The sequence below is a fragment of the Coregonus clupeaformis genome, chromosome 8, assembly GCF_020615455.1.
Source record: "Coregonus clupeaformis isolate EN_2021a chromosome 8, ASM2061545v1, whole genome shotgun sequence".
NCBI lineage: Eukaryota > Metazoa > Chordata > Actinopteri > Salmoniformes > Salmonidae > Coregonus > Coregonus clupeaformis.
The window spans coordinates 65,099,130-65,126,862 of record NC_059199.1 but is presented as its reverse complement, the minus strand read 5'-3'; the positions used below and the strand labels follow the sequence as shown (position 1 = coordinate 65,126,862).

The window sequence follows — 27,733 nt, the reverse complement described above, 5'->3', positions numbered from 1 at the left end:
CAGCGGTTTAGACATTAATGGCTGTGTGTTGAGTTATTTTGAGGGGACAGCAAATTTACACTGTTATACAAGCTGTGTACTCACTTTTGTGAGATACTGTATATATACAGTATAATCTGAGAAGCTTCCTATTCTGCTAGCTGGCCTATGCATCATAAAAATACATTTGGCAAATGAATACAAATGAACAATATGTCTGCAGGCTTTAAACTTGTTTCACAGTACTGCAGTATTTTTCCTGAGACAGCACACAAGCAGATAAGTTAACTAGGAAATATCATAAATGCATGGGTGTGATTCATAAATGGTGATGTATTTTCCATCTGAGGGGAAGAAATAGGCTATTTAACATCTTCTGTCAGGATGGCTGGCTACTGTATGTGCCACTGTGTTATCTTTGGTGTTTTCATCACTGCATAAAACTGGTCAGGGTAGAGATGAAAAGGTAGTTGAGGGGGAGATTGGTCTGGTGTGGTATGAGGTTGATAATGTCTGGTGAGTAGGCAGTGGAGTTGATGACATGTGTATGTGTGGAGTGGTCACTGGTCAACATACTGTCATGTAGGGGCTCTCCACATTCAATGGCTCCTGGTGAGTGAATGGCTGTTTTTCTGACTGGTGAGTTAGCAGGAGGAGGAGGGGGAAGAGGAGAGAGGAGGAGGAGTAGGAGGAGGAGGAGGAGGAGGAGGAGTGAAGGCAGGGGTGTTCAGTCTGTTTGAGCATTTATTTTATTTTCATTCAGATTCAGACGGACATTCGGCAGAAAGTTTTCCTACCTGCTCTGTTTATTTCTAAGATCTCTTCTGGTGGTTCTTGTGGTGCCAGGGGCCATGTGTCGTCCTGCGTGCTGTGGTGAGGTGAGGTTACCTCCGACTTACAGTAATTGGGGGAGCCCAGAAGTGGGGCGCGGGGGATATGCTTGTTCTTTTTCTTTGGTAACTTCTGCTTGGCCATCGCCAGGGAGTAATACATCCCAAAGTTATTGACAATAACAGGTACTGGCATGGCGATAGTCAGCACACCAGCCAGAGCACACAGCGCTCCCACCAGCATGCCAGACCATGTCTGAGGGTACATGTCTCCATAGCCAAGGGTTGTCATGGTCACCACCGCCCACCAGAATCCAATAGGAATGTTCTTGAAGTGTGTGTGCTCGCTGGCTCGGGGGTCATTGGGCTTGGCACCAATCCGTTCAGCATAGTAGATCATAGTGGCGAAGATGAGCACACCCAGGGCGAGGAAGATGATGAGGAGCAGGAACTCATTGGTGCTGGCTCGAAGTGTATGACCCAGGACACGCAGTCCCACAAAGTGCCGAGTCAGCTTAAAGATTCGGAGGATCCGGACAAAGCGTACCACGCGTAGGAAACCCAGTACATCCTTAGCTGCCTTGGAAGAGAGCCCACTCAGCCCCACCTCCAGGTAGAAGGGCATGATGGCAATAAAGTCGATGATGTTGAGGGTGTTACGGAAAAACTCCAGCTTGCTCGGACAGAACGTCACTCGCATAATGAACTCAAATGTAAACCACAGCACACAGACCCCCTCAATATAGGTGAGGAAGACCACGGTCTCAGTCTCCTGGTAGACCCGCGTGCTGTTGTCCAGCGGGTCGATTTCCGTCCGGTTGATGATGGGGTTGAAGGCCTCGTGTGTCTCCAGGCAGAAGGTGGTGATGGAAACCAGGATGAAGAACAGGGAGGCGAAGGCTATCCACTGCAGGGGAGAGAGGAGAGGGATGGAGAGAAGGAGGGAGAGGGAAAGAGAGAAGGAGAGATTATAAGCGAGGGAGCTTAGAATACAAACCTGTAGGAACAGAGCATTAGCACACCCCCACAGCTCTCTTCAGTTCTACAACACAAATCTAGGTCAGTACTCTTAACTGGGTGTCACTTGAAAGGGCGTGCACCTAAACGTGGTGCTCCTCCGGTAAGAGAGTTGCTAGTACTGGTGGGGCCTGCAGAGAGGAGGGAAGGGAAGAAGAGGGATGTTATGTACTGTACAGGGGAAAGCTTGTTTCTGGGTCAGCTTTTGCACCAGCACTTAAGGTATTATTTCCGGGAGGGCACTGTGTTCACCATGGCATCTGGCCCAAACGATAACGTGACGGTGCCACCGCATCAATTTTGAATGGTGCTATAATGCATAGTCCTTAATGTATAGGCTGCTTTACACTGCTGCCCATAGATTAGGGCTGACAGCAGTGCTGCTGCTGCCAGAAGAGGCAGTTTTGAAAGTGGTGCTCACGAGCCAAAACAGGTCCCAGTTTTTTGTGTAACACGTCATCCAGTTGTGTACTACATCATCCAATTTATATGATATGTTTACGAATCCAATTCATACAATATGTTACGAATTTGTTTTGCTTAAGATCCCGGACTGCATCCTTAAACAGGTCCAAGTCTGAGAGGAGGCAGGTACATACACTACAACCACAGTCCAGTAGTAATAGAGCCAGAGTACTACCTGGACACAAAGGGCTTAGTGATTACATTATAGGAAAACAAATGCCAATTAGGTTATTTTTCTAAGACAGTTCTTTTTGTGCATGGTCCACAACTTCCAACATCCTTGACCTTTAACAAACTGAGCCAAAGCAATGCCAATATAAAGTGTCAATCAAATGGATCTTTTCAACTTTACGGTATAGTACAGGCACGCCTTACAACCCTGATACTCACAATAATAACAACAACCTCTCAGGAGAAAGGATTCATTGACAAAAGAAGCACACCAGGGTGTTGAGAAATTAAGTGGTCTAGTTAACCTCCAGTGACCCTTGGGAGGCTTGTGTAAAACATATCCCAGTTAACCCTTTACACTTAACCCTAGGCAATGCCTTTTCCCATTAGGTTTAATTCAGGGTAGTAAATGTACCCTGTGTCCCTCTTATACAATCAGATAGAGTCAGACAGAAAAGACAATACAGTCTGACTGACTCATTACATTGAGAGAAATTCATTAATTTTAAAGAAACGGATCTAGAGCGAATCACTCTGATACTGTCTATTGTTGTTGAAGGATTTGCAAGCTGCAGGCCCTTCTGCAATGTGTGATAATGCAAGTGATAACACGGTACATTAGATATGGTAACTCCACCCGCCTGAGGCAGCAGAGGTCTGGAGATGATGGCTCACATGACAGGGAGGGTGGCGTCTGAAAGAAGAAAAGCCCACTGCAATTTCTTTCTTAGAAACACACACATTCATTCACACTCTCACTCTCATTCTCTGACACACACGCAACACACACTAGACATTGACAACCACAACAACCACTGCAGCAACAACAACCACAAGAACACTTCAATCCACAAGTGTAAATGAAATTCAATGACTTTGTTTTCACACTCTCACTGTTTCCATCTGTCCTGTCCTCCACATAAAAATATCCTTCTGGTTGGGTTTCTGAAATGAAGACAGGTTGTGGTAAGGCCAGAAGGAAGAGTGTTACTGTCCTTGTCACCACAACATTTTCTCTCACAAGCCCAGCAAAGGTGACAGACTTGCTTCCATTCTTTCACTGGTGTGAAAATAAATCAGCAGCATCCCTGCATGTGCTTAATTACCGAGGCATGTCATTGGACTGAGAAACAATTTAATTGCTGTCAACTTCCTGTGCAGAATATCCAACATCTAAGTCCATGTGACATTGCTCTCAGAACATCCAACATTTTCTCCAACACAGTCAACTATCTGTATCAGTACAGCAACATTATTAATAATGTATGATATGCAGCTGTTAGAGGAAAACCTTGAACATTGGAAAAGTATCACTTTGTTCACTAATGAAGGAACTTGAGCCGTTAACAGAAATTCCATGAGTCCAATTGAACTCTCCAGAGAAAGGAAATGAAACAGCTATCTTTGAAAAACATTGACTAACCTTTCCTTTATCTTTACTCCATGACTGTCCACAGACCGCTGGTACTGAACATAGAAACAATACTGTAATATAGATACAGGATAGGATCACCACATCATTGAGGAACTTCTAAGCAGAGTGGTATCATGGCATGTGTGTCATTAGTATCCTAAATGCATTCTCTAAACGCTTTATCTTGAGACAAACTGGTAATCTCATTTTACAATACATTAAGCCAACATGAGAGCCACCCTTCCTCCTTCTTACCTTTGACCTGCAGCACAAGCAATGTGTGTGCATGCATGAATGTGTCTGAGCATGTGCTTGTTAGCATGCATGGCTGTGTGTGTAAACATCATCCAAGGCAGATTGTGATGTATTTGGTGGAAAATGCTAGCAGAATGATATTTTCCCTGGTGTTCTCAATAGAACATGTATCAACAACATTTACAGAAAACTAATGAGTGAGTGTCTTACTATAAATGAAAGGCAAAGTGCATTATAACACACTCATGTGAATTACTGTATGTTGTCATGGTTTGTATGTGGGTGTGTTTCCGTAATAGATGTGTGATTAGCTTGTTGATTTGTGATAAATCAGTGTTACAGAAAGCCAGGAAGTCATTTGAATGAACCATTAGGGAGTCAAATTTCCACCATTGTAATAGTCAAGTGAAAATAATCCAAAAGACATGACATACAAATGTAGGATCTTAATTTGAGCTAATTTGCTACAGCAGGAAAATGATCCTGCAGCAACAGGAAATGTGAATTATTATGTGGATTATAATTAATGGACACTTTTGTAGGGGTTGATACATTTTTCGTAAGGGAAAATCAAGTCTGAAATTTCAAAGTGGAAATTGCATTGCAGGAAAGTTCTCCTTCAACAGGGGGATCAAATTAAGATCCTTTATCTGTATCATTCCGGTTTGGAGCAAATAAGTATTAGAAGTGCTGAACATGAGCCATTGTCCTGTTTGCATTACAGGTGGAGGAACCGCCTGCACACAGGACTACCTACCTACAATTCCACTCATACAGTACAATCCCGTGCACAGAACTGACGGCAACCCAAACATAATGTCTACACTGCAGCCTGACCAGAGCAAGTAAGCATTTGCCCTTATCAGCTCTATTTGAGTTCCCCTTTGTGTCTGGGCTGGCAAGGCCTCACCGTTCAGTGGGAGGGAGCCAAGGACAACGCTGAGTTTATAACTGAGAATATAACCTTCCTCCAAGGAAACCAATCAGCAGGCCTTTCTGTCAGAACACATCACACACTCATCAGAGCTGGTTATAGAAGCCATACCTGTGGGAAATAAACCCAGCAGCTTCACTAACACGCCTACATGGAACTGAATGAACAACAACACCACTAAATAACAATCTTAATTGACAGAGATTAATAAAGATAGAAACATGTCCATAATAAATACTGTATGTAAGTGTTTGCTGTACCTTCTAGTTTAAGGACAGAACCACTGAGCAGAATACTGCATGGATATTAACATTCAATATGGAACTAAATCAATGGTATTGAGCACAAAATATTTGGAGATATTTGGATTTTGCTGTGGGTTCTGCTCTGCAAATTGTACTGGTCGCATACACATACAGTATTTAGCAGATCTTCTTGCGGAATGCTTGTGTTCCTAGCTCCAACAATGCAGTAATATTTAATATCTAACAATACACAACAACATCGCAAGCATGTCGTTTGTTCGAGAGGATGCATTGACATAGTGAATACACAATGTAATTAAGTTAAAAGGCTGCAACGTAGACTGTGCCACAGAAAGCATGTACATGTCAAGTATATAAAATGTTGGAGGTAAGTTACAGATGTAGGATCTTAATTTGATCACTCTTTTGTTGCTGAAATGCAAACTTGTAGTGTATTTGAGTTTTAAAAAGGCTTCTAAAGTTTGGCATTTGACTTTATTTGCCTTAACGAAAAATATATCAACCTCTACAGAAATGTCCATTAATTATAATCCACATAATAATTCACATTTCCTGTTGCTGCAGGATTATTTTCCTGCTGCAGTAAACTGGCTCAAATTAAGATCCTACATCGGTAGATGCTTCAGTCACAGTGCCATTGTAAGTGTAGGAGACAGCATTGAGTCAATGCTAAACAAAATAAAACTGCAACCAGACCCTTCTCTCCTACAACCCCGCCCACTCTCTCTATCTCTTTTAGACGCATGCCTCCTAGAGATGAAAGCATGTCACGTTCTCTTATGCAACTACCATTCCCTCCATCCATCTGCCTTTCTCTGTGCTTACTGTATGCGTTTGTGACAATGTCTTTGCGTTGCCTGTTTATGAGTGTGTATTACGGGTAGTATGTGTAATTTTAGATAGATACTTATGTTGTTTTTTTTTATATATATATATATATATAGTGTGTTTGTTTTATGTAAAGTGTGTTTGTTTGAGTTTGTGTTCCTAAATGTTATTAGGTATGAATCTGCATGAGAGAGAGAGGAGAGAAGAAGCGTGAGTTCCTGTGTGGCTCAGTTGGTAGAGCATGGCACTTGCAATGCCAGGGTTGTGGGTTTGATTCCCACGGGGACCAGTACGAACAAATATGAAAATGTATGCACTCACTAGTGTAATTTGTTCTGGATAAAAGCGTCTGCAAAATAACTAAACCGTAAAATGAGAACACAGGGGACCTTTTCACATGCTGATGATGAGGGTGGATAAGGTTGTTTCCCGCAAATCAAGGACTGTCTCTGTGGGGTTAAATAAAATCCTGTTGTATTTACAGTAACTTACTGGCAGCCAGTTACCTGTATGTTACTGTAAATTCCAAAGAAACTTTGGTATTACTGTAAACCAAAGTTTCTTTGGAATTTTCAGTAACATACTGTACCATTTTCTTCAGTAACTTACAGGTAACTGGCTGCCAGTAAATTACCTTAAAAACAACATTATTATTTTTTACTGTGTAGGGATCAAGTTACAGGCCTTGCCTAATAATTGTCCATCTACGTTTTAGTACATGAGATGCTTAGCCTTTGTGTGAGCTCCCATGCAGTTCTAGAAGGGCCTTGACTGACAGTTTAAAAGCAGTGTCAATAAATAGACATCCCAATATAACTACCGACAACATAAACAGCTAAGGCCTCATCCACAGTTGGCTCAGCAACTCCTGTATCATGTGTTTTGCTTTTGCCATATTGATGTGAATATTAATGTGAATATTGACGTGTTTGATGTGTATTGATGTGTATACAGGGCTCATCTGTGAAAGAGACTTGGTCTCAGCATGACTCCCTGTTAACTACAATAAAGGGTTAAAAAAAATCTATTAATCAAGGAAACATTTTCTTCAGCGGCTAATATCATAAGTGGCTTTCATTTATTAAAAATGATATTATATCGGAAGATGTGGCCAATGAAACTAATGCTATACAGACAGTCAAGTCCAGAAACAAAATGAATATAACATACTGTCACGTTCGTTTAAGGACGGACCAAGGCGCAGCGTGATATACGTACATGTTTATTTAACGATAAACACTCGACAAAACAACAAAGGAAACGAAATGTGAAGTCCAAGGTAGCACACACAACATACCTTACACGGAACAAGATCCCACAACCCACTAGTGCCAATAGGCTGCCTAAGAATGATCCCCAATCAGAGACAACGAGCGGCAGCTGCCTCTGATTGGGAACCACACCGGCCAACATAGAACTACACATACTAGAATACAAACATAGAAAACGCACAACAAAGAATATACACAGTCCCCTGAGTCAGGGCGTGACAGTACCCCCCCCAAAGGTGCGGACTCCGACCGCACAACATAAACATAACAGGGTAGGGGCCGGGTGGGCGTGACGACCTCTCACTCTCCGCCTCCCTGTTGCGCCCCTGGTCTGGTCTGGACCTCGGCGCGCTGCTTCCCCTCTCCTTCCTCCCACGATACGCCAGGCCCTGTCTGGACCCTGGTGTGGGAGACCCCGAACCTGGAGAGGGGCTGACGTCATGGTCTGGACTGGAGCCGCTGACCGGAGCTGGACTGGGCACCGGTGGAGCGGACTGCTCTGGCTCCGGAGTGGAGCCGCTGACCGTAGCTGAATCAGGCACCGGTGGAGCGGACTGCTCTGGCTCCGGAGTGGAGCCGCTGACCGGAGCTGGACTGGACCCCGGTGGAGTGGACTGCTCTGGCTCCGTAGTGGCGCAGCTGACCGGAGCTGGATCAGGCACCGGTGGAGCGGACTGCTCTGGCTCTGGAGTGGAGCAGCTGACCGGAGCTGGATCAGGCACCGGTGGAGCGGACTGCTCTGGCTCCGGAGTGGAGCAGCTGACCGGTGCCGGACCAGGCACCGGTGGAACAGGAACAGGCCGGGCCGGGCTGGCGACGCGCACCACTGGCTTGGTGCGAGGAGCAGGCACAGGCTGGGCCGGGCTGGTGACGCGCACCACTGGCTTGGTACGAGGAGAAGGAACAGGCCGGGCCGGGCTGGCGACGCGCACCACTGGCTTGGTGAGGAGCAGGAACAGGCCGGGCCGGGCTGGCGACGCGCACCACTGGCTTGGTGCGAGGAGCAGGAACAGGCCGGGCCGGACTGGCGACGCGCACCACTGGCTTGGTGCGAGGAGCAGGAACAGGCCGGGCCGGACTGGCGATGCGCACCACTGGCTTGGTGCGTGGAGCAGGAACAGGCCGGGCTGGGCTGTGGAGGCGGACTGGAGGTCTGGAGCAGAGAGCTGGCACAACCCGTCCCGCTGGATGCCTACTTCCGCACAGTATGTGTGAGGCATCAGCACAGGACGCACTGGGCTGTGCATGGGCACTGGCGATACAGTTCGTAGAACTGGCGCAGGATATGCGGGACCGAGGAGGCGTACTGGAGACCAGGAGCGTTGAGCCGGCACACCCCGTCCTGGCTGGATGCCCATCTTCGCACGTACAGGACTGTGCCGGCGCACTGGCGACACAGTACGTAGCTCCGCATAACACGGAGCCTGCCCAGTCATACGCTTCCTCGCGTGAGTACGGGGAGTTGGCTCTGCTCTGACACTAGGCTCCGCCAACCACCCCGTGTGCCCGCCCCCAAAATTTTATTGGGGCTGCTTCTCGGGCTTCCTCCTCGACCGGCCTCCTCCATGTTGCCGTTGCTCCTCTCCTGCCTGGGCATTTACCTTAGCCCATGGTCCTCTCCCCGCAAATATCTCTTCCCATGACCACAAATTGCCCACCTGTGACATGGCTACTCGCTCCGCCTGGGCACGCTGCTTGGTCCTCGTTTGGTGGGATCTTCTGTCACGTTCGTTTAAGGACGGGACGGACCAAGGCGCAGCGTGATATACGTACATGTTTATTTAACGATAAACACTCGACAAAACAACAAAGGAAACGAAACGTGAAGTCCAAGGTAGCACACACAACATACCTTACACGGAACAAGATCCCACAACCCACTAGTGCCAATAGGCTGCCTAAGTATGATCCCCAATCAGAGACAACGAGCGACAGCTGCCTCTGATTGGGAACCACACCGGCCAACATAGAACTACACATACTAGAATACAAACATAGAAAACACACAACAAAGAATATACACACCCTGACTCAACATTTAAGCGTCCCCTGAGTCAGGACGTGACACATACACATGTAGTGACATGGTTATTCAAATGTAAAAACTATTATATTGGTTTTCTCTCCAACCAATCAACAAATAGCCTACACCAGATCCTTTATACTGTAAAAAGTCTTATTGAACTGATTGATTGAACATTTGTTTGGAAGACCTTTGTTAGCACAGTAACAGCCTTTGGTAACCACGGTATGCATCCAAGGATGAAATGCTAGCTGGCTGTTTTTAGATTACCCTGTCAAAGTATGATCTGAGAGTGCCAGTAGAGACAGTAGAGATTGAACATGTGTTGCAGAAGCTGTATGATGCCTCAGAATGCTGAGTTAGCTCAGAGCTCCACCACCACCTCCCTCCCTGTTCCACTCACCTACTGCAGTCTCTGATGGGAGATAAAACACAAAAAGCTTACTGCTATGAAACAGGCAATCCCACTTCACTGATTTCCTGTATTACTGTGCACACCGGAAAGAGAGAATGCTTATGCAGCATTTACAGCACTATAATGAACTATACAAATTCATTCATACACAAACCACAACAGATTGAGTCATCTGAAACTACAGGAAGAAGAATAATGAGAACTTGCACATCTTGACTCTATATACTTTAAGCCAGCCATGTTCAAATATCAAAGGCAAAGCCTTTACTAAACCATCTATCAATTAGTTTGCCTCTAAGTTATCTAAAACACTTCAAATACAGTGACTTGATAATGCCAACACATAATGTGGCTCTGTTCCAACTGTTCCAATGCCTTGCTTTGGGTAAATTACTCACATCGACTATGAAAGCCTCTATTTTGATGAGAGAGAATGATAGAGAATGATTCTTGAATTAGGTATACTAACTTAGCTCAAGAGCCCTTATGATTACTGAGACTCAAGCACCGAGGCGTAACATACTGTAACATGAATGACAGTATATGTAGGCAGACTAAGCACCATAGTAAATTATAAGATACAGAAGGAGTCAGACATTTGGCTGAAGTGGTTGGGTCACCAATAAGTGAGCTTTATAAGGAAGCCGTGGTCAGAGCATAATCATGCTATCCACAATGGCCTGGGTTTAACGCCTGCTCTCTCTGCTAATGGACTCCCCTGGCAACAGACATACCAAACATTTGCCTAGGCAATGTGTGTTGTGATCCCTGTGCTCAGTGCCGCCAGTGTGCCATTCCTCATCATCACTGCTGCCCACACCACTCACACAAAACATTTACATTTACATTTTAGTCATTTCGCAGAAGCTCTTCTCCAGAGCGACTTACAGTTAGTGCATTCATCTTAAGATAGTCATAGTAAGTACATTTTTCCTCAATAAAGTAGCTAACAGCAAAGTCAGAGCTACTGCATTAAGAGGGAAAAGTAAAGTGCAAGAGTTAGATCACAAAATGCTTATTTTTTTAATGGAGTGGGGTGAGGAGGGGGTGCGAAGGGGGGTGCTGAGGGATTATTTAAGATACTCTTTGAAGAGGTAGGGTTTTAGATGTTTTTGGAAGATGGGCAGGGATTCTGCTGTCCTAGCTTCATAGGGAAGCTGGTTCCACCATTGGGGTGCCAGGACAGAGAAGAGCTTAGACTGGGCTGAGCGGGAGCTGCCAACCCGTAGGGGTAGGAAGGCCAAGAGGCCTGATGTGGCAGAACAGAGTGCTCGGGTTGTGGTTTAGGGTTTGAGCATAGCCTGAAGGTAGGGAAGGGCATTTCCTCTTGCTGCTCCGTAGGCAAGTACGATGGTCTTCTAGTTTATACAAGCTTTGACTGGAAGCCAGTGGAGTGTGCGGACGAGCGGGGTGACATGGGATAACTTGGGAAGGTTGAACACCAGGCGGGCTGCAACGTTCTGGATATGTTGCAGGGGTTTGATGGCACATGCAGGGAGCCCAGCCGACAGTGAGTTGGAGTAGTCCAGACGGGAGACGACAAGTGCCTGGATTGGAACCTGCGCTGCTTCCTGTGTGAGGTAGGGTTGTACTCTACGAATGTTGTAGAGCATGAACCTGCAGGAGCGACTCACTGATTTGATGTTTGCAGAGAATGATAGGGTGTTGTCCAGGGTCACACCAAGGTTATTTGCACTCTGGGAGGGGGACACCGTGGAGTTGTGAACCATGATGGTGAGGTCTTGAAGCAGACAGGCCTATATCCATCAGTAATCACCTAACTTGGACACACATACCAATAGCAAGTGACTACGTACAGTACAGTGAGGGAAAAAAGTATTTGATCCCCTGCTGATTTTGTACGTTTGCCCACTGACAAAGACATGATCAGTCTATAATTTTAATGGTAGGTTTATTTGAACAGTGAGAGACAGAATAACAACAGAAAAATCCAGAGAAACGCATGTCAAAAACGTTATAAATTGATTTGCATTTTAATGAGGGAAATAAGTATTTGACCCCTCTGCAAAACATGACTTAGTACTTGGTGGCAAAACCCTTGTTGGCAATCACAGAGGTCAGACGTTTCTTGTAGTTGGCCACCAGGTTTGCACACATCTCAGGAGGGATTTTGTCCCACTCCTCTTTGCAGATCTTCTCCAAGTCATTAAGGTTTCAAGCCTGATGTTTGGCAACTCAAACCTTCAGCTCCCTCCACAGATGTTCTATGGGATTAAGGTCTGGAGACTGGCTAGGCCACTCCAGGACCTGAATGTGCTTCTTCTTGAGCCACTCCTTTGTTGCCTTGGCCATGTGTTTTGGGTCATTGTCATGCTGGAATACCCATCCACGACCCATTTTCAATGCCCTGGCTGATGGAAGGAGGTTCTCACCCAAGATTTGACGGTACATGGCGCCGTCCATCGTCCCTTTGATGCGGTGAAGTTGTCCTGTCCCCTTAGCAGAAAAACACCCCCAAAGCATAATGTTTCCACCTCCATGTTTGACGGTGGGGATGGTGTTCTTGGGGTCATAGGCAGCATTCCTCCTCCTACAAACACGGCGAGTTGAGTTGATGCCAAAGAGCTCGATTTTGGTCTCATCTGACCACAACACTTTCACCCAGTTCTCCTCTGAATCATTCAGATGTTCATTGGCAAACTTCAGACGGGCCTGTATATGTGCTTTCTTGAGCAGGTGAGATCTTGCATGGAGCCCCAGGCCGAGGGAGATTGACAGTTATTTTGTGTTTCTTCCATTTGCGAATAATCGCACCAACTGTTGTCACCTTCTCACCAAGCTGCTTGGCGATGGTCTTGTAGCCCATTCCAGCCTTGTGTAGGTCTACAATCTTGTCCCTGACATCCTTGGAGAGCTCTTTGGTCTTGGCCATGGTGGAGAGTTTGGAATCTGATTGATTGATTGCTTCTGTGGACAGGTGTCTTTTATACAGGTAACAAGATGAGATTAGGAGCACTCCCTTTAAGAGTGTGCTCCTAATCTCAGCTCGTTACCTATATAAAAGACACCTGGGAGCCAGAAATCTTTCTGATTGAGAGGGGGTCAAATACTTATTTCCTTCATTAAAATGCAAATCAATTTAAAACATTTTTGACATGCGTTTTCTGGATTTTTTTGTTGTTATTCTGTCTCTCACTGTTCAAATAAATCTACCATTAAAATTATAGACTGATCATTTCTTTGTCAGTGGGCAAACGTACAAAATCAGCAGGGGATCAAATACTTTTTTCCCTCACTGTAGATGTGTGTTATTGTCCACAAACATGCCCTGTGATCTTGTTGTGGGAGTTGCATCCTGCTGTACAGTATACTGTGTGGCTATCTTGGTTATATCATATTTGTCATACTAAATCATATTTTTTCAAGTCACACACACACTTAACATTAATAAACTTATGAACATGTTAATAAACATATCAGAGGAATCTGAGGGGATTGTGACATAATAAGCCTAATGGCAGATAAAAACATGACGATCAGTTGAAAAGCCTGTAGTCACATTGTTGACAGCGTTCTGAGGATATCCCTGCTTCCCTCAGTGAAGCCTCATTTCCCTCCTCGTCCATAACCATTCTCTTCTGCAGGCTGTCACCCTGCCTGCTGTCCCTAATGTCTCTGTCCATTTCTGGTCCACCAATTAGCACGGAGCAAGAAACACATTCAGTTTGACTTAACATTCAAATGCAAAACAATCTCAATCAAAACTTAGCTAAATCACTGTAGTTTGAATCTATTTTCTTTTTAATGAGACTAAGCTATTGAAAGACATGTATGTTCATTCAATAATCATGGTGATATTTAAGAGCCACACATTAGTGTTTTCTGTGAAAACTGGGTTGCCCTTAAGTAGGGCAAGTATGTCAACAGGGAGGGCACAATATTACAGAACAGTCTTATATGGGTTATATCTTCAGTGGGATAAATCTGAGTGGCACCACCATGTCAGTTGGTATGGTATCTGGCTGAGTTAATGGCTATGCCAGCATGTATAGAAAGTAAACAGGAAAGAAAGAAAACCTTGTGGTTTTGCAGGTCATGAAGATCAAATCGTTTTGGTGTTTGGGATTTCTCAGATGACTGTTGGGTGTTTGTTCAGAGGAAAGGTTGTTGGAGCCAGTGTTATCTTGTAGATGAAGGCAGAACAAGTGAGTGTAACTTCCCTCTCTGTTAGGCAGCGTAATGGTGGCGTGAGAGGCCTGTATTCTGCCTCTAAATCTGCACCAGTTTGAGTGCTTTTTGCTGTGTGCCTCGTTCCTCTCTGCCTGGGATATTAATTATACAGGAGCGCAGGGACGAACCCCAGTGCTTTTTAAGGGGTGTCCTGCTCCACTTCTTTTGGGAGAAAGAGCTGCATTAGACATCCCACCCTGAGGGAACAGAGGATGGATGGGGTTGCACTGTGACCAGCTTTTGATTGGTTTGGACATTTCCCTATTGGAGTTTGACTGTGTGGATGTGTTTCATGCACATGCTCACCTGCAGGTGCATGATGTGTGTTCATACAGGTAGACATGTGAACCTCAATGTACTATAGTATGCCACATGATAGACTACGAGCTGGTGTTGGTTGATAAAACAATATGTCCATCCATCCCGGCCACAGCCCTCCAGACGAACCAGTCTCTGTGTGGATCTCCTTAAAACCTAGATGACTTCCTGTTAAAGTGTGACAAGGTTAGCCATGCAGCATGTCTTCTGTGTAATAGGATGCCTCCCTCTCTCTCTCCATTAATTACCAGGGTCTGTGCCCAACTCCGCTTCTGCGGCCTAATTAATGCTAATCGCTCCAGCCCCCTAAGGAGCAACCAGCCTTGCTGTGTTCAGTTCAGCCTGGATCTGTTACTCACTCTGTGGTGGTTAGAAGCTGCCGTCCCCACACTGTCTCTCTAGGGTGGTTACGTAGCCGTATAGCTACTTTCCATGCAGGTGCCTAGCATGATATTGATTTCAAAGCTCTTCCTCCACATAAACTCACTGCTGTTTTTCTTATGTGACGTGGAGTGAAACATTACAACACACAGCCATGGCTGAGTGAAAAGAAACCTCCTACCCATTCCCATCCAGCAGCTCCCACCTCCACTTCTAACCTGAGCAAACCCACACCTACCCTACCTGTCCCAAAACCCCACCAACCTGCTTTCAGTCATGCTCTTCCTTCATTTCTCATCATCCTCACCACTTAAACACATGTTTTACTTAAGTATTTCTTCACATCCTTACATGAGCAGCAATTAGATCGATCGATAAACTAATCTAAACGATTTGCCCTCTCGCAAATCCAGGCAGTAAGGGCCGAGTCATCAAAAGTCCAAGGGCACAGGACGCCTCAATGATCCCTTTCATAAGGAGGACTTCCTGTCTTTGGTGTTATCAGTCCATCCCCTGTATAGTAGTCGTACCCACATGTCTGAATTATGGTCAGTCTAAATTCCCTCAGATTGCCTTCCAAACTAAAGACAGGTTAATTTAATATACTGCTCACTGGGAGTATGTGAGAGTATGTGAGCCATGTCTGAAAGCAACGTGAGTACCACTGCACTAATACCTGTCCACAAGAACGGTTAGTAGTGGTAAAGACATTTACATTTACATTTTAGTCATTTAGCAGATGCTCTTATCCAGAGCGACTTACAGTTAGTGAGTGCATTTTTTATTTTTTTCATACTGGTCCCCCATGGGAAACAAACCCACAACCCTGGCATTGCAAACGCCATGCTCTACCAACTGAGCTACACGGGACATCTTGTTATACAAGCTACACCTGCTTCATATACAAAGGTACTGTATGTAACTGCATTTACTTACATCACTGCTACACTGCCACTGCATTAATCACCATGTAATGCCCAGGTATTAGTTCTGCTTGTCAAATGGGATATAGAGTGGAAGCGCAGCATGTCCGCCAGCAGGGAAGGAGGGTGTATGAGGTGGCAGAGCTGAGGCTGGGTGTTTATTAAGAAAGGTGATAATGAGGTCCTCCTTGCTACCCAGCACCAACAAAGGGGACTCCAAAGGAGATATAAAAATCGGATTCTCTCTCTCTCTCCTTTCTTCCTTCTATATCTATTATTTACACAGGAGGAAACCAAAGTTACTGGAGCAAAAGATAAGGACGGATGGTCAATATTTTCTTCCTCTGAGATCAGTGTTACGTTTGCCCCTTCTGACCAAAACTGGGCCTAATAAGGATTTAATAACAACTAATCGACTCCCTGGCTGGTTCATCTCACATAATTGGTCAGTACAGCAGCATTGTCACAGCAAAATAATCTTGCTGCAACAGGATTTAAACGTTTACTCCATAATGTTGCTTGATCGGTGGTTAGGCTATTAGCTGACCAAAAGTAGGCTACATGAAAAGTGCAATACTGTTAATATAACTGTGGGTTACTGTGGGTTTTCAGTGAATATATGTAAATCACAAAGCACATATGCATTTCCTGCGGTGCAGGAAACTTTTCAGCAACATAAGTGTGGTCAAATTAAGATCCTACATCTGTAGCTTCACGTTTTGCTCTCCCAATGCTCTGTGAAGGCCCTATGGTGTGTCTGTGTACACTGCATGGTCTCTATGGTCCATGTGATCTCCAGTTACTAAGGCACCGGGACATGTTCATTTATAGTAACTCAAGGATTTACTATCACAATGAGAGACTGAGAATGAGAAACAGGTAAAGAGAGTAAGGAAATGGGAAGGAGGCTATATGAGAGAACCAGAGTGTAGACAATACACTTAACTAGTGGAAGAGAGAGGGTAGACTATACTGTTACTCAACCCTGCACTATTGTAATCACTGCCCCTCAGGGGAATTGAGAGGTGCAAAAGCTGGAGGCAAGCCAGTATGCTCCAGTGTAAACGAGTAAGCAAAGATGCACTTATATACATTGATCTAAGCATTTATGGAAATTGACAGAACCAAAGCAGAGGCTATTGCTTGCGCTTGCGTAATTTGCAAACTGCTCAGTCTCCTAGGAACAGCAAGGGGACCAATAACCAACCAAAACGTAACACATATAATGCATAATGCATATTGATTGATTGACCAGTTGATCGATTATAGATACATTCTGAAGATGTTATACTCTAACATGGTGTATCCTGTACTGAGCTAGGGGAGGATGGATTTCTGATCCCTGCATCTCCTCACAGCTGTCTCAGGACAGTGGGTCAGGATCCTATTGGGTCAGTAAGAGACTACTTTTGAATTGTTTTCAAGTGAAACTAAAAGGCATTGGGAATGGGAATGCCAGGTGTGATAGGTTTTGTTGTTAAAAGCTAAGTCGATTTGCAAGGAGAAGAGACAGAAAGGTCAGGGTTATAAATGCAGCTATAAGCCTACAGAACCACAGACAGCTCCAACCAGGCAATGTAATGAATAAGCTAAATCTGTACCAGACAAAACTATGTAGGTCTGTTGACCATCACAAATAATCCTCTTCTTGATCACTATTGATCACCATTCTGTTCCATCTTAGGAAAGAGCCAGGTGCATGTATTGTTACTCCCCCAGTGTACTCACAACCTGGTCTTCATTAAAAATGGCGAGGGGCATATAAACAATTAAACTCTCATTCTAAGTTTTCTTTTATCTAGTTCTAATGAGGTAATTCATAAGACCTCACATTGTCTGAAAGCAGGGTGACTGCATGTTGCACAGCTGAACTGCAGGAAAGGAGGCCGTCGATAAATGCGACAAGACGCCCAGAATGCACTTGTCAGAGAGTGAGCGCAGTGCATCATCACTTTGCGATATGTTTGTGTGCTGGTGATGGACCCATTAAAGGGGAAATCTGCAGTTCAAACAATAACAAAGCGGACACCCCACCACTGTTCTGGTAAACAGCTGAGAGATGGGGCTGGAGAAATGTAACCACTCTCAAATTCATAGACATGGCTATGGATGCAAGGTCTGACCATTCATGATGTCAACCTTTTAGAGGTTATACAGTGTTTGTTTTCAATTGATTTGTTTAACAATAAAGTAAAACACGTTTATTATGTGGGTTCTGATGGGCTACGACAGTTGAACTAAGCTAATCAGGTATTTGTAAGTTATATTATTAAATAATCAATGGGTATATGTCATTCATTTAAAAGTCAGAAAATGTATGTACCAACTTCAGATTTTAACTTTATGCTTCAAATCTCAATGAATATTCACGAGGGCTATTAGTAAGCTACTAACTTGCATTGGGTGAACGTTGGATGAACGTGAAAGGAACTATGTTAAAGAAAATATCTCTCTTTCACACAAGCACGAGCGCGCGAGCACAGAAAGATATAGGGTGATATCAGGTAAAATGGGCCATCAGGTAAAATGGGCCATTTAAGGTTTGGGGGTCCCAGCCCCTCTGGAATTTAGAGCCAATGACTGCAAAGGATTTCAAACTGTTGTCATAACTGTACTTGACAAGTAACAGGTGATTTGATTGGTTCATGGTTGCTATGGTGGGCAGTGCAATAATTCAAATCAAGACTGCACCAGAAAGCTGCATGGTGAGTAGCCTGGCATACCAAATCTAACTAAACTATTATAAGGATGATAAATCTGTAAAAACAACAACATGCCCATAAAAAACTATGCATAATATCTGTCTTGATGGCATCAATCAGAAATAATGTTGTTAGTTTGGTATATGAACATATTTTTTGAAAAAGTGATGCTTTTTTGGGGGGCCCAATTTACCTTAACCCCTTGAGGTAAAATGGGCCACATGGTTTCAGCTAAAATGGGCCATCATTTGTGTCACTCACAAACACACATACACATGTGTTTGAGTGTGTGTGAGTGAGTTTGTGTGTAAGGGTGTGTGTTTGTGTTTGTATGTGTATGTACGTGCATACACACACACACACACACACACACACACACACACACACACACCATGACCCCCCCCAACAGTAATAATGGTAGTATTTTATTTACAGTGAGTATGGCAAACGAGAAGGAAGCGAGAGGAGAGGAGAGAGGGAGAAGGAAAGAGAGAGGAAGTGAGAGGAGAAGGAAGGATGAGAGAGGAGACAAGCAGAGGAGACAGGAAGTGAGAGAACAGGTGAGGAGAAAGGAATGCAGAGGAAATGAGAGGAGACAGAACGAGAGAAAAGAGAGGAGGAGCAAGGACCAGAGAGGAAAGGATACAAAGATAAAACAGGGAGGGAAAGGAAGGCCAAACAACTACAATCTGTGGAAAGAGGAGAGGATGAAGGGTGCCTTAGATGAATACAGGGAGGGAGTGAAGAAAGGAATTACAGTGAGTGTGCACTTCTTATCACGAGCATGGGGTGTGCCGCGATCCACACTGCAAAGACGCATCAGCGGAAAGGTGACTGGCAGTGAACATGTGTCAGGGCGGAAGCCCTACCTTCCAGAGGAGGCGGAAAGGGAGCTTGCTGCCACCCTCAAGACATTGGCGCAGAGGGGGTTTCCCTTCACAAAGCGTGATGTCCAGCAAGTGGCCTTTGATTTTGCAGCCAACAACGACATATCTGGTTTCTCCCTGACAGCAGGAAGGGCCGGATATTACTGGTTTCAGAACTTTCTAAAGCGAAACCCAGAGCTTGGGATGCGCAAGCCAGAGGTCCTGTCTGCAGCACGGGCTGCTGGACTTAACAAAGAGGTGGTTAGCCAGTGGTTTAACCAGTATGAGAACCTTTTGGTCGAGCTGGGTATTGAGGGCACACCGTCACATATATGGAACTGTGACGAGTCTGGGCTTCAGGACCAGTTCAGTTCGACAAAGGTTGTTGGACAGGTTGGCCAGCCATGTGTGGAGGTGTGTGCCGGAGAGAAGGGGGAGACAACAACTTGTCTGGCAGCGTTCAATGCAGAAGGTACATACAGTCGAACAATAATTATTTTTAAGGGGAAGCGTGTTCGTTCTGAGTGGCTACAGGGATGCCCGGAGAACACCAGCGTAAGGTGTTCAGACAATGGCTGGATTACCTCTGACCTCTTTCTGGAATGGGGTCAAATGTTCATTCAGTCCCTCCCCAGGGATGACCCCAGGCCCCATCTTCTCCTCCTTGACGGCCACAGTAGCCACGTCTATAATCTGGAATTTATTAAGCTACTGAAAAGCAAGAATGTGCACATCATGTGCTACCCTTCATTTGCAAAGACTGTGTTTGAAAAGTTTTCACACAAACATATCAGTTAATAATTTGGAATGTGAATTTTTGTATTTTTGTGAATGCACATTTTGTTCTAAATGTGTTGTTCACACACACACACACACACACACACACACACACACACACACACACACACACACACACACACACCACTGACAGTTCACTGATCTATGCTGTTCCAAAATGGATTTTTTTAATTGCACATTTGAATATGTGGGTTTGCACCCAAAATGTTTTTTGAATGGCACATATGAATTTTTGTTTAATGCAGTTTAAATGTTATGTGGCTGTATAAGCAACTGTGTTTTAAAATTAAAATTGATGATAAATGACTATTTCCCTTTGGAGTTTGACTGGCCCATTTTACCTGAAGCTGTGGCCCATTTTACCTGAAACTGCTCATGCAACAAATGTTGGCAGAGCTGATGTTTCAAGAACTGTAGGGCCTAAATAATTATATTTTATTAAATAATTTCAACACAAAATTATCAAAAACAGTCATTATTAATCATAAAAACACATGGAAAAGGCATATATGGTATTGTATTATTGTCCCAAACGATTTACCAAAAAGTGGCCCAATTTAGCTGATGTCACCCCTATTGTAATGCATTGTTTTTTCAGGCTAGTAGTAGGCCTATCTAAACTTTTATAGACTCAAGATGACTGATTCCAACCCTTACTTACCCTTGCATATTTAGAAGAATAGGGATCCTCGAAAAGTGCCCAAAGCAACCGCTGCCAACGTCGCCAATGCCCCCCGGACTTGGCATCTGGTCCATCAAGAGCCAACCTATTGATCATTCCCAGCGTTTCCTCATCCCCATCGTCCTCTGAATTCTCCGGGGGGCCACCCCCAAAGCTATCCAATGCCTCCTCGGCCTCTCGATGTTGCCGATAAGTCATCCAACAACATGGTTCCACGTCCGTCTCATCGATACCCCAGAACGCTAACTCCTCCTCGTACAATGGGCCACAAACATCTGCAGGGCAGTGCAACTTCCCGGTCCTATAGTAATTGAGGATGTGTGCAAACACACCCGGGTGCCGGTCAAAGAAAAATTCTTCAACCTTGGGATCATAGTCAAAGTGACAGTGGGCATCGGGCTCGGCGAGCCAAGCTAACCGGGTGCCCGGTAATGTGCGAAGGGTGCTGCGGTAGGTCTGGTGTCTGATACCTCCCACGTTAATCACAATACGATCGTTCTCGTCGCCTTGGCCCATTGCGTCGCTTAGGCATGTCTCGAGCAGGTTCCAAGCATTAAATTGCAAAACATGTGCAAGGCAACCGAGAAAAACCCGACCGGAACATGAACTCGAGTTGAAAGAGAAAACGAGAAGGCAGATTTCTTCCCGCACAGGCTACTCTCAAGCATTCAGATAAATCCCAACTTTTAATAATACCAAAGAAAGCAACGCCTCAACGGATGTTTGATATAGTTGCCAGGTAGGCTAAAGCAAGAAACAGCATGTGGTGCCCCAGAAACAGGATGAAAAAAAAGCTAAATGTTCATGGTTAGGCTACATCACAAAACCAATGAGGAACACCCCTCCGAAAAGCGTTGATGAAAAATGTGTGTAGGCTTTGACTCCATATAATGAAAACCTAGTTCCAAATCCACGCCGGTTTTTAATTAGGGAAACGTACAGCCCTTGTGGCATTCAACGAAAGATGGGAGCTGTGGTGCTGAACGGACAGCACCAGTCTCTCTGAGCGCACACTCCTCACAATCCCTCCCTTCTCCTCCTCCTCCTCTCTCTCTCATCTTCCCCTCCCACTGTCTTTGAAACAAGACTTGCACCCACTAGTCCCTTTCCCTTCTTTATATTCTCCTTGATCCCAGATGCAGGACTGCTACAGGGAGATCAACATTGATCCGTGACAATTACTGTACATTTTCTGTGTTCGATAATGCTCCTGAATTCCTATACGCCTAAAATACAGATCCTTGAACGAGTGCCACTGCATATCACAGCAACTTAATGTGTTCTGTTCGAAATTCTGTTCAGAGGAGGATGAGGGGAGCGCCTGCAGTATGCGCTGTATACCGTGAGGCAGGGTTGCACAGACTCCTTCTCATGGTTTTGTACAGTACGTTAAATAACATTCATTAGTTGGTAAGGATGCACAGGTGCATGCAGCTAAATTGATGAGGGGTGTGTCGCTGACAGCTGTTTGGGCTCTGTCAGCACCATGGACAGGTCACATATGGGTTTACACACAGGTGAATCACCTACATGACAACACACTTATTTTGAGCATGAGGTTGAGTCAAGTTACTATTTGTGACAGTTATATATATATATAGATAGATAGATAGATAGATAGATAGATAGATAGATAGATAGATAGATAGATAGATAGATAGATAGATAGATAGATAGATAGATAGATAGATAGATAGATAGATAGATAGATAGATAGATAGATAGATAGATAGAGTACCAATCAAAAGTTTAGACACGCCTACTCATTCAAGGGTTTTAATTTATTTTCATTATTTTCTAAATTGTAGAATAATAGTAAAGACATCAAAACTATGAAATAACACATGAGATCATGTATTAACCAAAAAAGTGTTAAACAAATCAAAATATATTTTCTATTTGAGATTCTTCAAATCGCCACTCTTCCTTGATGACAGCTTTGCACACTCTTGGAATTCTCTCAACCAGCTTCATGAGGTAATTTCCACCAGTCTAATGTCCATTGCTCGTGTTTCTTGGCCCAAGCAAGTCTCTTCTTTTTATTGGTGTCCTTTAGTAGTGGTTTCTTTGCAGCAATTCGACCATGAAGGCCTGATTCACACAGTCTCCTCTGAACAGTTGATGTTGAGAGTTTACATACACCTTAGCCAAATACATTTAAACTCAGTTTTTCACAATCCCTGACATCTAATCCTAGTAAAAAATTCCCTGTCTTAAGTCAGTTAGGATCACCACTTTATTGTAAGAATGTGAAATGTCAGAATAATAGTAGAGAGAATGATTCATTTCAGCTTTTATTTCTTTCATCACATTCCCAGTGGGTCAGAAGTTTACATACACTCAATTAGTATTTGGTAGCATTGCCTTTAAATTGTTTAACTTGGGTCAAACGTTTCGGGTAGCCTTCCACAAGCTTCCCACAATAAGTTGGGTGAATTTTGGCCCATTCCTCCTGACAGAGCTGGTGTAACTGAGTCAGGTTTGTAGGCCTCCTTGCTGGCACACGCTTTTTCAGTTCTGCCTACACATTTCTATAGGATTGAAGTCAGGGCTTTGTGATGGCCACTCCAATACCTTTACTTTGTTGTCCTTAAGCCATTTTACCACAACTTTGGAAGTATGCTTGGGGTCATTGTCCATTTGGAAGACCCATTTGCGACCAAGCTTTAACTTCCTGACTAATGTCTTGAGATGTTGCTTCAATATATCCACATAATTTTCCTTTCTCATGATGCCATCTATTTTGTGAAGTGAACCAGTCCCTCCTACAGCAAAGCACCCCCACAGCATGATGCTGCCACCCCCGTGCTTCACGGTTGGGATGGTGTTCTTCGGCTTGCAAGCTACCCCCTTTTTCCTCCAAACATAACGATGGTCATTATGGCCAAACATTTACAGTGGGGAAAAAAAGTATTTAGTCAGCCACCAATTGTGCAAGTTCTCCCACTTAAAAAGATGAGAGAGGCCTGTACTTTTCATCATAGGTACATGTCAACTATGACAGACAAATTGGTGGAAAATAAGTATTTGGTCAATAACAAAAGTTTCTCAATAGTTTGTTATATACCCTTTGTTGGCAATGACACAGGTCAAACGTTTTCTGTAAGTCTTCACAAGGTTTTCACACACTGTTGCTGGTATTTTGGCCCATTCCTTCATGCAGATCTCCTCTAGAGCAGTGATGTTTTGGGGCTGTCGCTGGGCAACACAGACTTTCAACTCCCTCCAAAGATTTTCTATGGGGTTGAGATCTGGAGACTGGCTAGGCCACTCCAGGACCTTGAAATGCTTCTTACGAAGCCAGTCCTTCGTTGCCCGGGCGGTGTGTTTGGGATCATTGTCAAGCTGAAAGACCCAGCCACGTTTCATCTTCAATGCCCTTGCTGATGGAAGGAGGTTTTCACTCAAAATCTCACGATACATGGCCCCATTCATTCTTTCCTTTACACGGATCAGTCGTCCTGGTCCCTTTGCAGAAAAACAGCCCCAAAGCATGATGTTTCCACCCCCATGCTTCACAGTAGGTATGGTGTTCTTTGGATGCAACTCAGCATTCTTTGTCCTCCAAACATGACGAGTTGAGTTTTTACCAAAAAGTTATATTTTGGTTTCATCTGACCATATGACATTCTCCCAATCCTCTTCTGGATCATCCAAATGCACTCTAGCAAACTTCAGACGGGCCTGGACATGTACTGGCTTAAGCAGGGGGACACGTCTGGCACTGCAGGATTTGAGTCCCTGGCGGCGTAGTGTGTTACTGATGGTAGGCTTTGTTACTTTGGTCCCAGCTCTCTGCAGTTCATTCACTAGGTCCCCCCCGTGTGGTTCTGGGATTTTTGCTCACCGTTCTTGTGATCATTTTGACCCCACGGGGTGAGATCTTGCGTGGAGCCCCAGATCGAGGGAGATTATCAGTGGTCTTGTATGTCTTCCATTTCCTAATAATTGCTCCCACAGTTGATTTCTTCAAACCAAGCTGCTTACCTATTGCAGATTCAGTCTTCCCAGCCTGGTGCAGGTCTACAATTTTGTTTCTGGTGTCCTTTGACAGCTCTTTGGTCTTGGCCATTGTGGAGTTTGGAGTGTGACTGTTTGAGGTTGTGGACAGGTGTCTTTTATACTGATAACAAGTTCAAACAGGTGCCATTAATACAGGTAACGAGTGGAGGACAGAGGAGCCTCTTAAAGAAGAAGTTACAGGTCTGTGAGAGCCAGAAATCTTGCTTGTTTGTAGGTGACCAAATACTTATTTTCCACCATAATTTGCAAATAAATTCATTAAAAATCCTACAATGTGAATTTCTGGAGAAAAAAAATCTCAATTTGTCTGTCATAGTTGACGTGAACCTATGATGAAAATTACAGGCCTCTCTCATCTTTTTAAGTGGGAGAACTTGCACAATTGGTGGCTGACTAAATACTTTTTTTCCCCACTGTATATTTTTGTTTCATCAGACCAGGGGACATTTCTCCAAAAAGTAAGATCTTTGTCCCCATGTGCAGTTGCAAACTGTAGTCTGGCTTTTTTATGGCGGTTTTGGAGCAGTGGCTTCTTCCTTGCTGAGCGGCCTTTCAGGTTATGTCGATATAGGACTAGTTTTACTGTGGATATAGATACTTTTGTACCTGTTTCCTCCAGCATCTTTACAAGGTCATTTGCTGTTGTTCTGGGATTGATTTGCACTTTTCGCACCAAAGCACGTTCATCTCTAGGAGACAGAACGCGTCTACTTCCTGAGCGGTATGATGGCTGCGTGGTCCCATGGTGTTTATACTTGCGTACTATTGTTTGTACAGATGAACGTGGTACCTTCAGGCATTTGGAGGTCTTGGCTGATTTCTTTTGATTTTCCCATGATATCAAGCAAAGAGGCACTGAGTTTGAAGGTAGGCGTTGAAATACATCCACAGGTACACCTCCAATTGACTCAAATGATGTCAATTAGCCTATCAGAAGCTTCTAAAGCCATGACATCATTTTCTGGAATTTTGTTTAAAGGCACAGTCAATTTAGTGTATGTAAACTTCTGACCCACTGGAATTGTGATACAGTGAATTATAATAAAATAATCTGTCTGTAAACAATTGTTGGAAAAATCACTTGTGTCATGCACAAAGTAGATGTCCTAACCGACTTGCCAAAACTATTGTTTGTTAACAAGACATTTGTGGGGTGGTTGAAAAACGAGTTTTAATGACTCCAACCTAAGTGTATTTAAACTTCCGACTTCAACTGTATTTGGGCTTCAATTTCTGAGGCTGGTAACTTTAATGAACTTATCCTCTGCAGCAGAGGTAACTCTGGGTCTTCCATTCCTGTGGCGGTCCTCATGAGAGCCAGTTTCATCAGAGCGCTTGATGGTTTTTGCGACTGCACTAGAAGAAACGTTCACATTTCTTGAAATGTTCCTTATTGTCTTAAAGTAATGATGGACTGTTGTTTCTCTTTGCTTATTTGAGCTGTTCTTGCCATAATATGGACTTGGTCTTTTACCAAATAGGGCTATCTTCTGTATACACCCCTACCTTGTCACAACACAACTGATTGGCTCAAACGCATCAAGAAGGAAATAAATTCCACAAATTAACTTTTATGAAGGCACACCTGTTAATTGAAATGCATTCCAGGTGACTACCTCATGAAGCTGGTTGAGAGAATGCCAAGAGTGTGCAAAGCTGTCATCAAGGCAAAGGGTGGCTACTTTGAAGAATCTCAAATATAAAATATATATATTTTTTGTTTAACACTTTTTTGGTTACTACATTATTCCATATGTGTTATTTCATAGTTTTGAAGTCTTCACTATTATTCTATAATGTAGAAAATAGTAAAAATAAAGAAAAACCCTTGAATGAGTAGGTGTGTCCAAACTTTTGACTGGTACTGTATATATAAATAAGCTACTTATACATAGTATACATACTTATAAATAGTATACTCATATACATTTAGTGGCCAGTTTATTAGGTACACCCATCTAGTACCGGGTCGGACCCCAGTTTGCCTCCAATACAGCCTGAATACTTTGGGGCATGGAAACATTGCTCAGTTGGTATCAAGGGACCTAACGTGTGCAGGAACACCTTTCCCACACCATTACACCACAACCACCAGCCTGTACCGTTGGTACTTATACATAGTATACTTATGTGGGAAAAGTATTTATGTAGAGAGAAGTATGTTTATTATGCAGTACAGACACTGCCCTCTTGTGGCGTCTTGGGAGTTGAAGCAAAAGCTATTACGGGTAATTTAAATTGTGCCTATTCAATCACGTGTGTTAAAACAGCTTTCAAGAGCACATGAGTTTATTAGCTTACAGACAGCATCCATAACCTTATCAACATCAGGATACTCCAGATCAGTGATGGGATCTTAGACTGGGCTCATCTATTGTCTAGGATAGGGTTCCCCAACTGGAGGACCGTGAGCCGAATTTGGCCCACGGGTGATTTTATTTGGCCCTCCAAATTTTCTGAGCTACAACAACAATTTATTTATTTGCTTTATTTATATTCATTGTTGGCCATAAAAGACTGAAAACACCAGGAAATCAGCTCCAAGTGATTTACATTTGTGGAAATCTGTTCCAAAGTATTCCCACGCATAACAGAGACACGTGATTGTATACAAACAAATGTAAGCAAGGTTTGAAATGATTATGTTTTAGTGAAATATTATATCTGTTTGAGCTTCTTGCGGTCAATTTGCAGTCTACAAATTATGTTCCAGCCCCCCCACCACTTCAACTGGGGGCAGGCTGGTGCCAGTTGTACCGTTAGAGGGGCCAGTTACATTAGACATTATTGTTGTCATATCGTTTTCTTCACTGCATTGCAGGCATTAATAGGTAATCAAAAAATGACTCATCCCTGTAGTCATTCAAAGTTTAAACGAAGGCTTCAACTAAATCAATAGCCTTTGACAGGTCAAGTGATGAAGACTGTAGCATATCTGATAGAAATGTTGCTTCTCCAAAAACGTTATGGAGAGTAACAAG

At 43.8% G+C, this 27,733-nt stretch overlaps 1 protein-coding gene across 2 annotated transcripts in view; it reads right to left on the bottom strand.

The window, feature by feature from the left end:
* The window catches only part of LOC121572314 (potassium voltage-gated channel subfamily C member 1-like), a 36,187-nt gene extending 14,505 nt beyond the window's left edge, over nucleotides 1-21,682 (bottom strand). For both annotated transcript variants that reach the window (XM_041884381.2, XM_041884382.2), the window contains exons 1-2: nucleotides 20,709-21,682; nucleotides 777-1,716 (exon numbers count right to left, since the gene is read on the bottom strand). In XM_041884381.2, the coding sequence (XP_041740315.1) occupies nucleotides 777-1,716; nucleotides 20,709-21,245 (1,477 nt within the window). In that variant the 5' untranslated portion in view covers nucleotides 21,246-21,682. The remainder of the gene's footprint in view (nucleotides 1-776; nucleotides 1,717-20,708) is intronic.
* Between the last annotated feature and the right edge of the window lie 6,051 nt (nucleotides 21,683-27,733).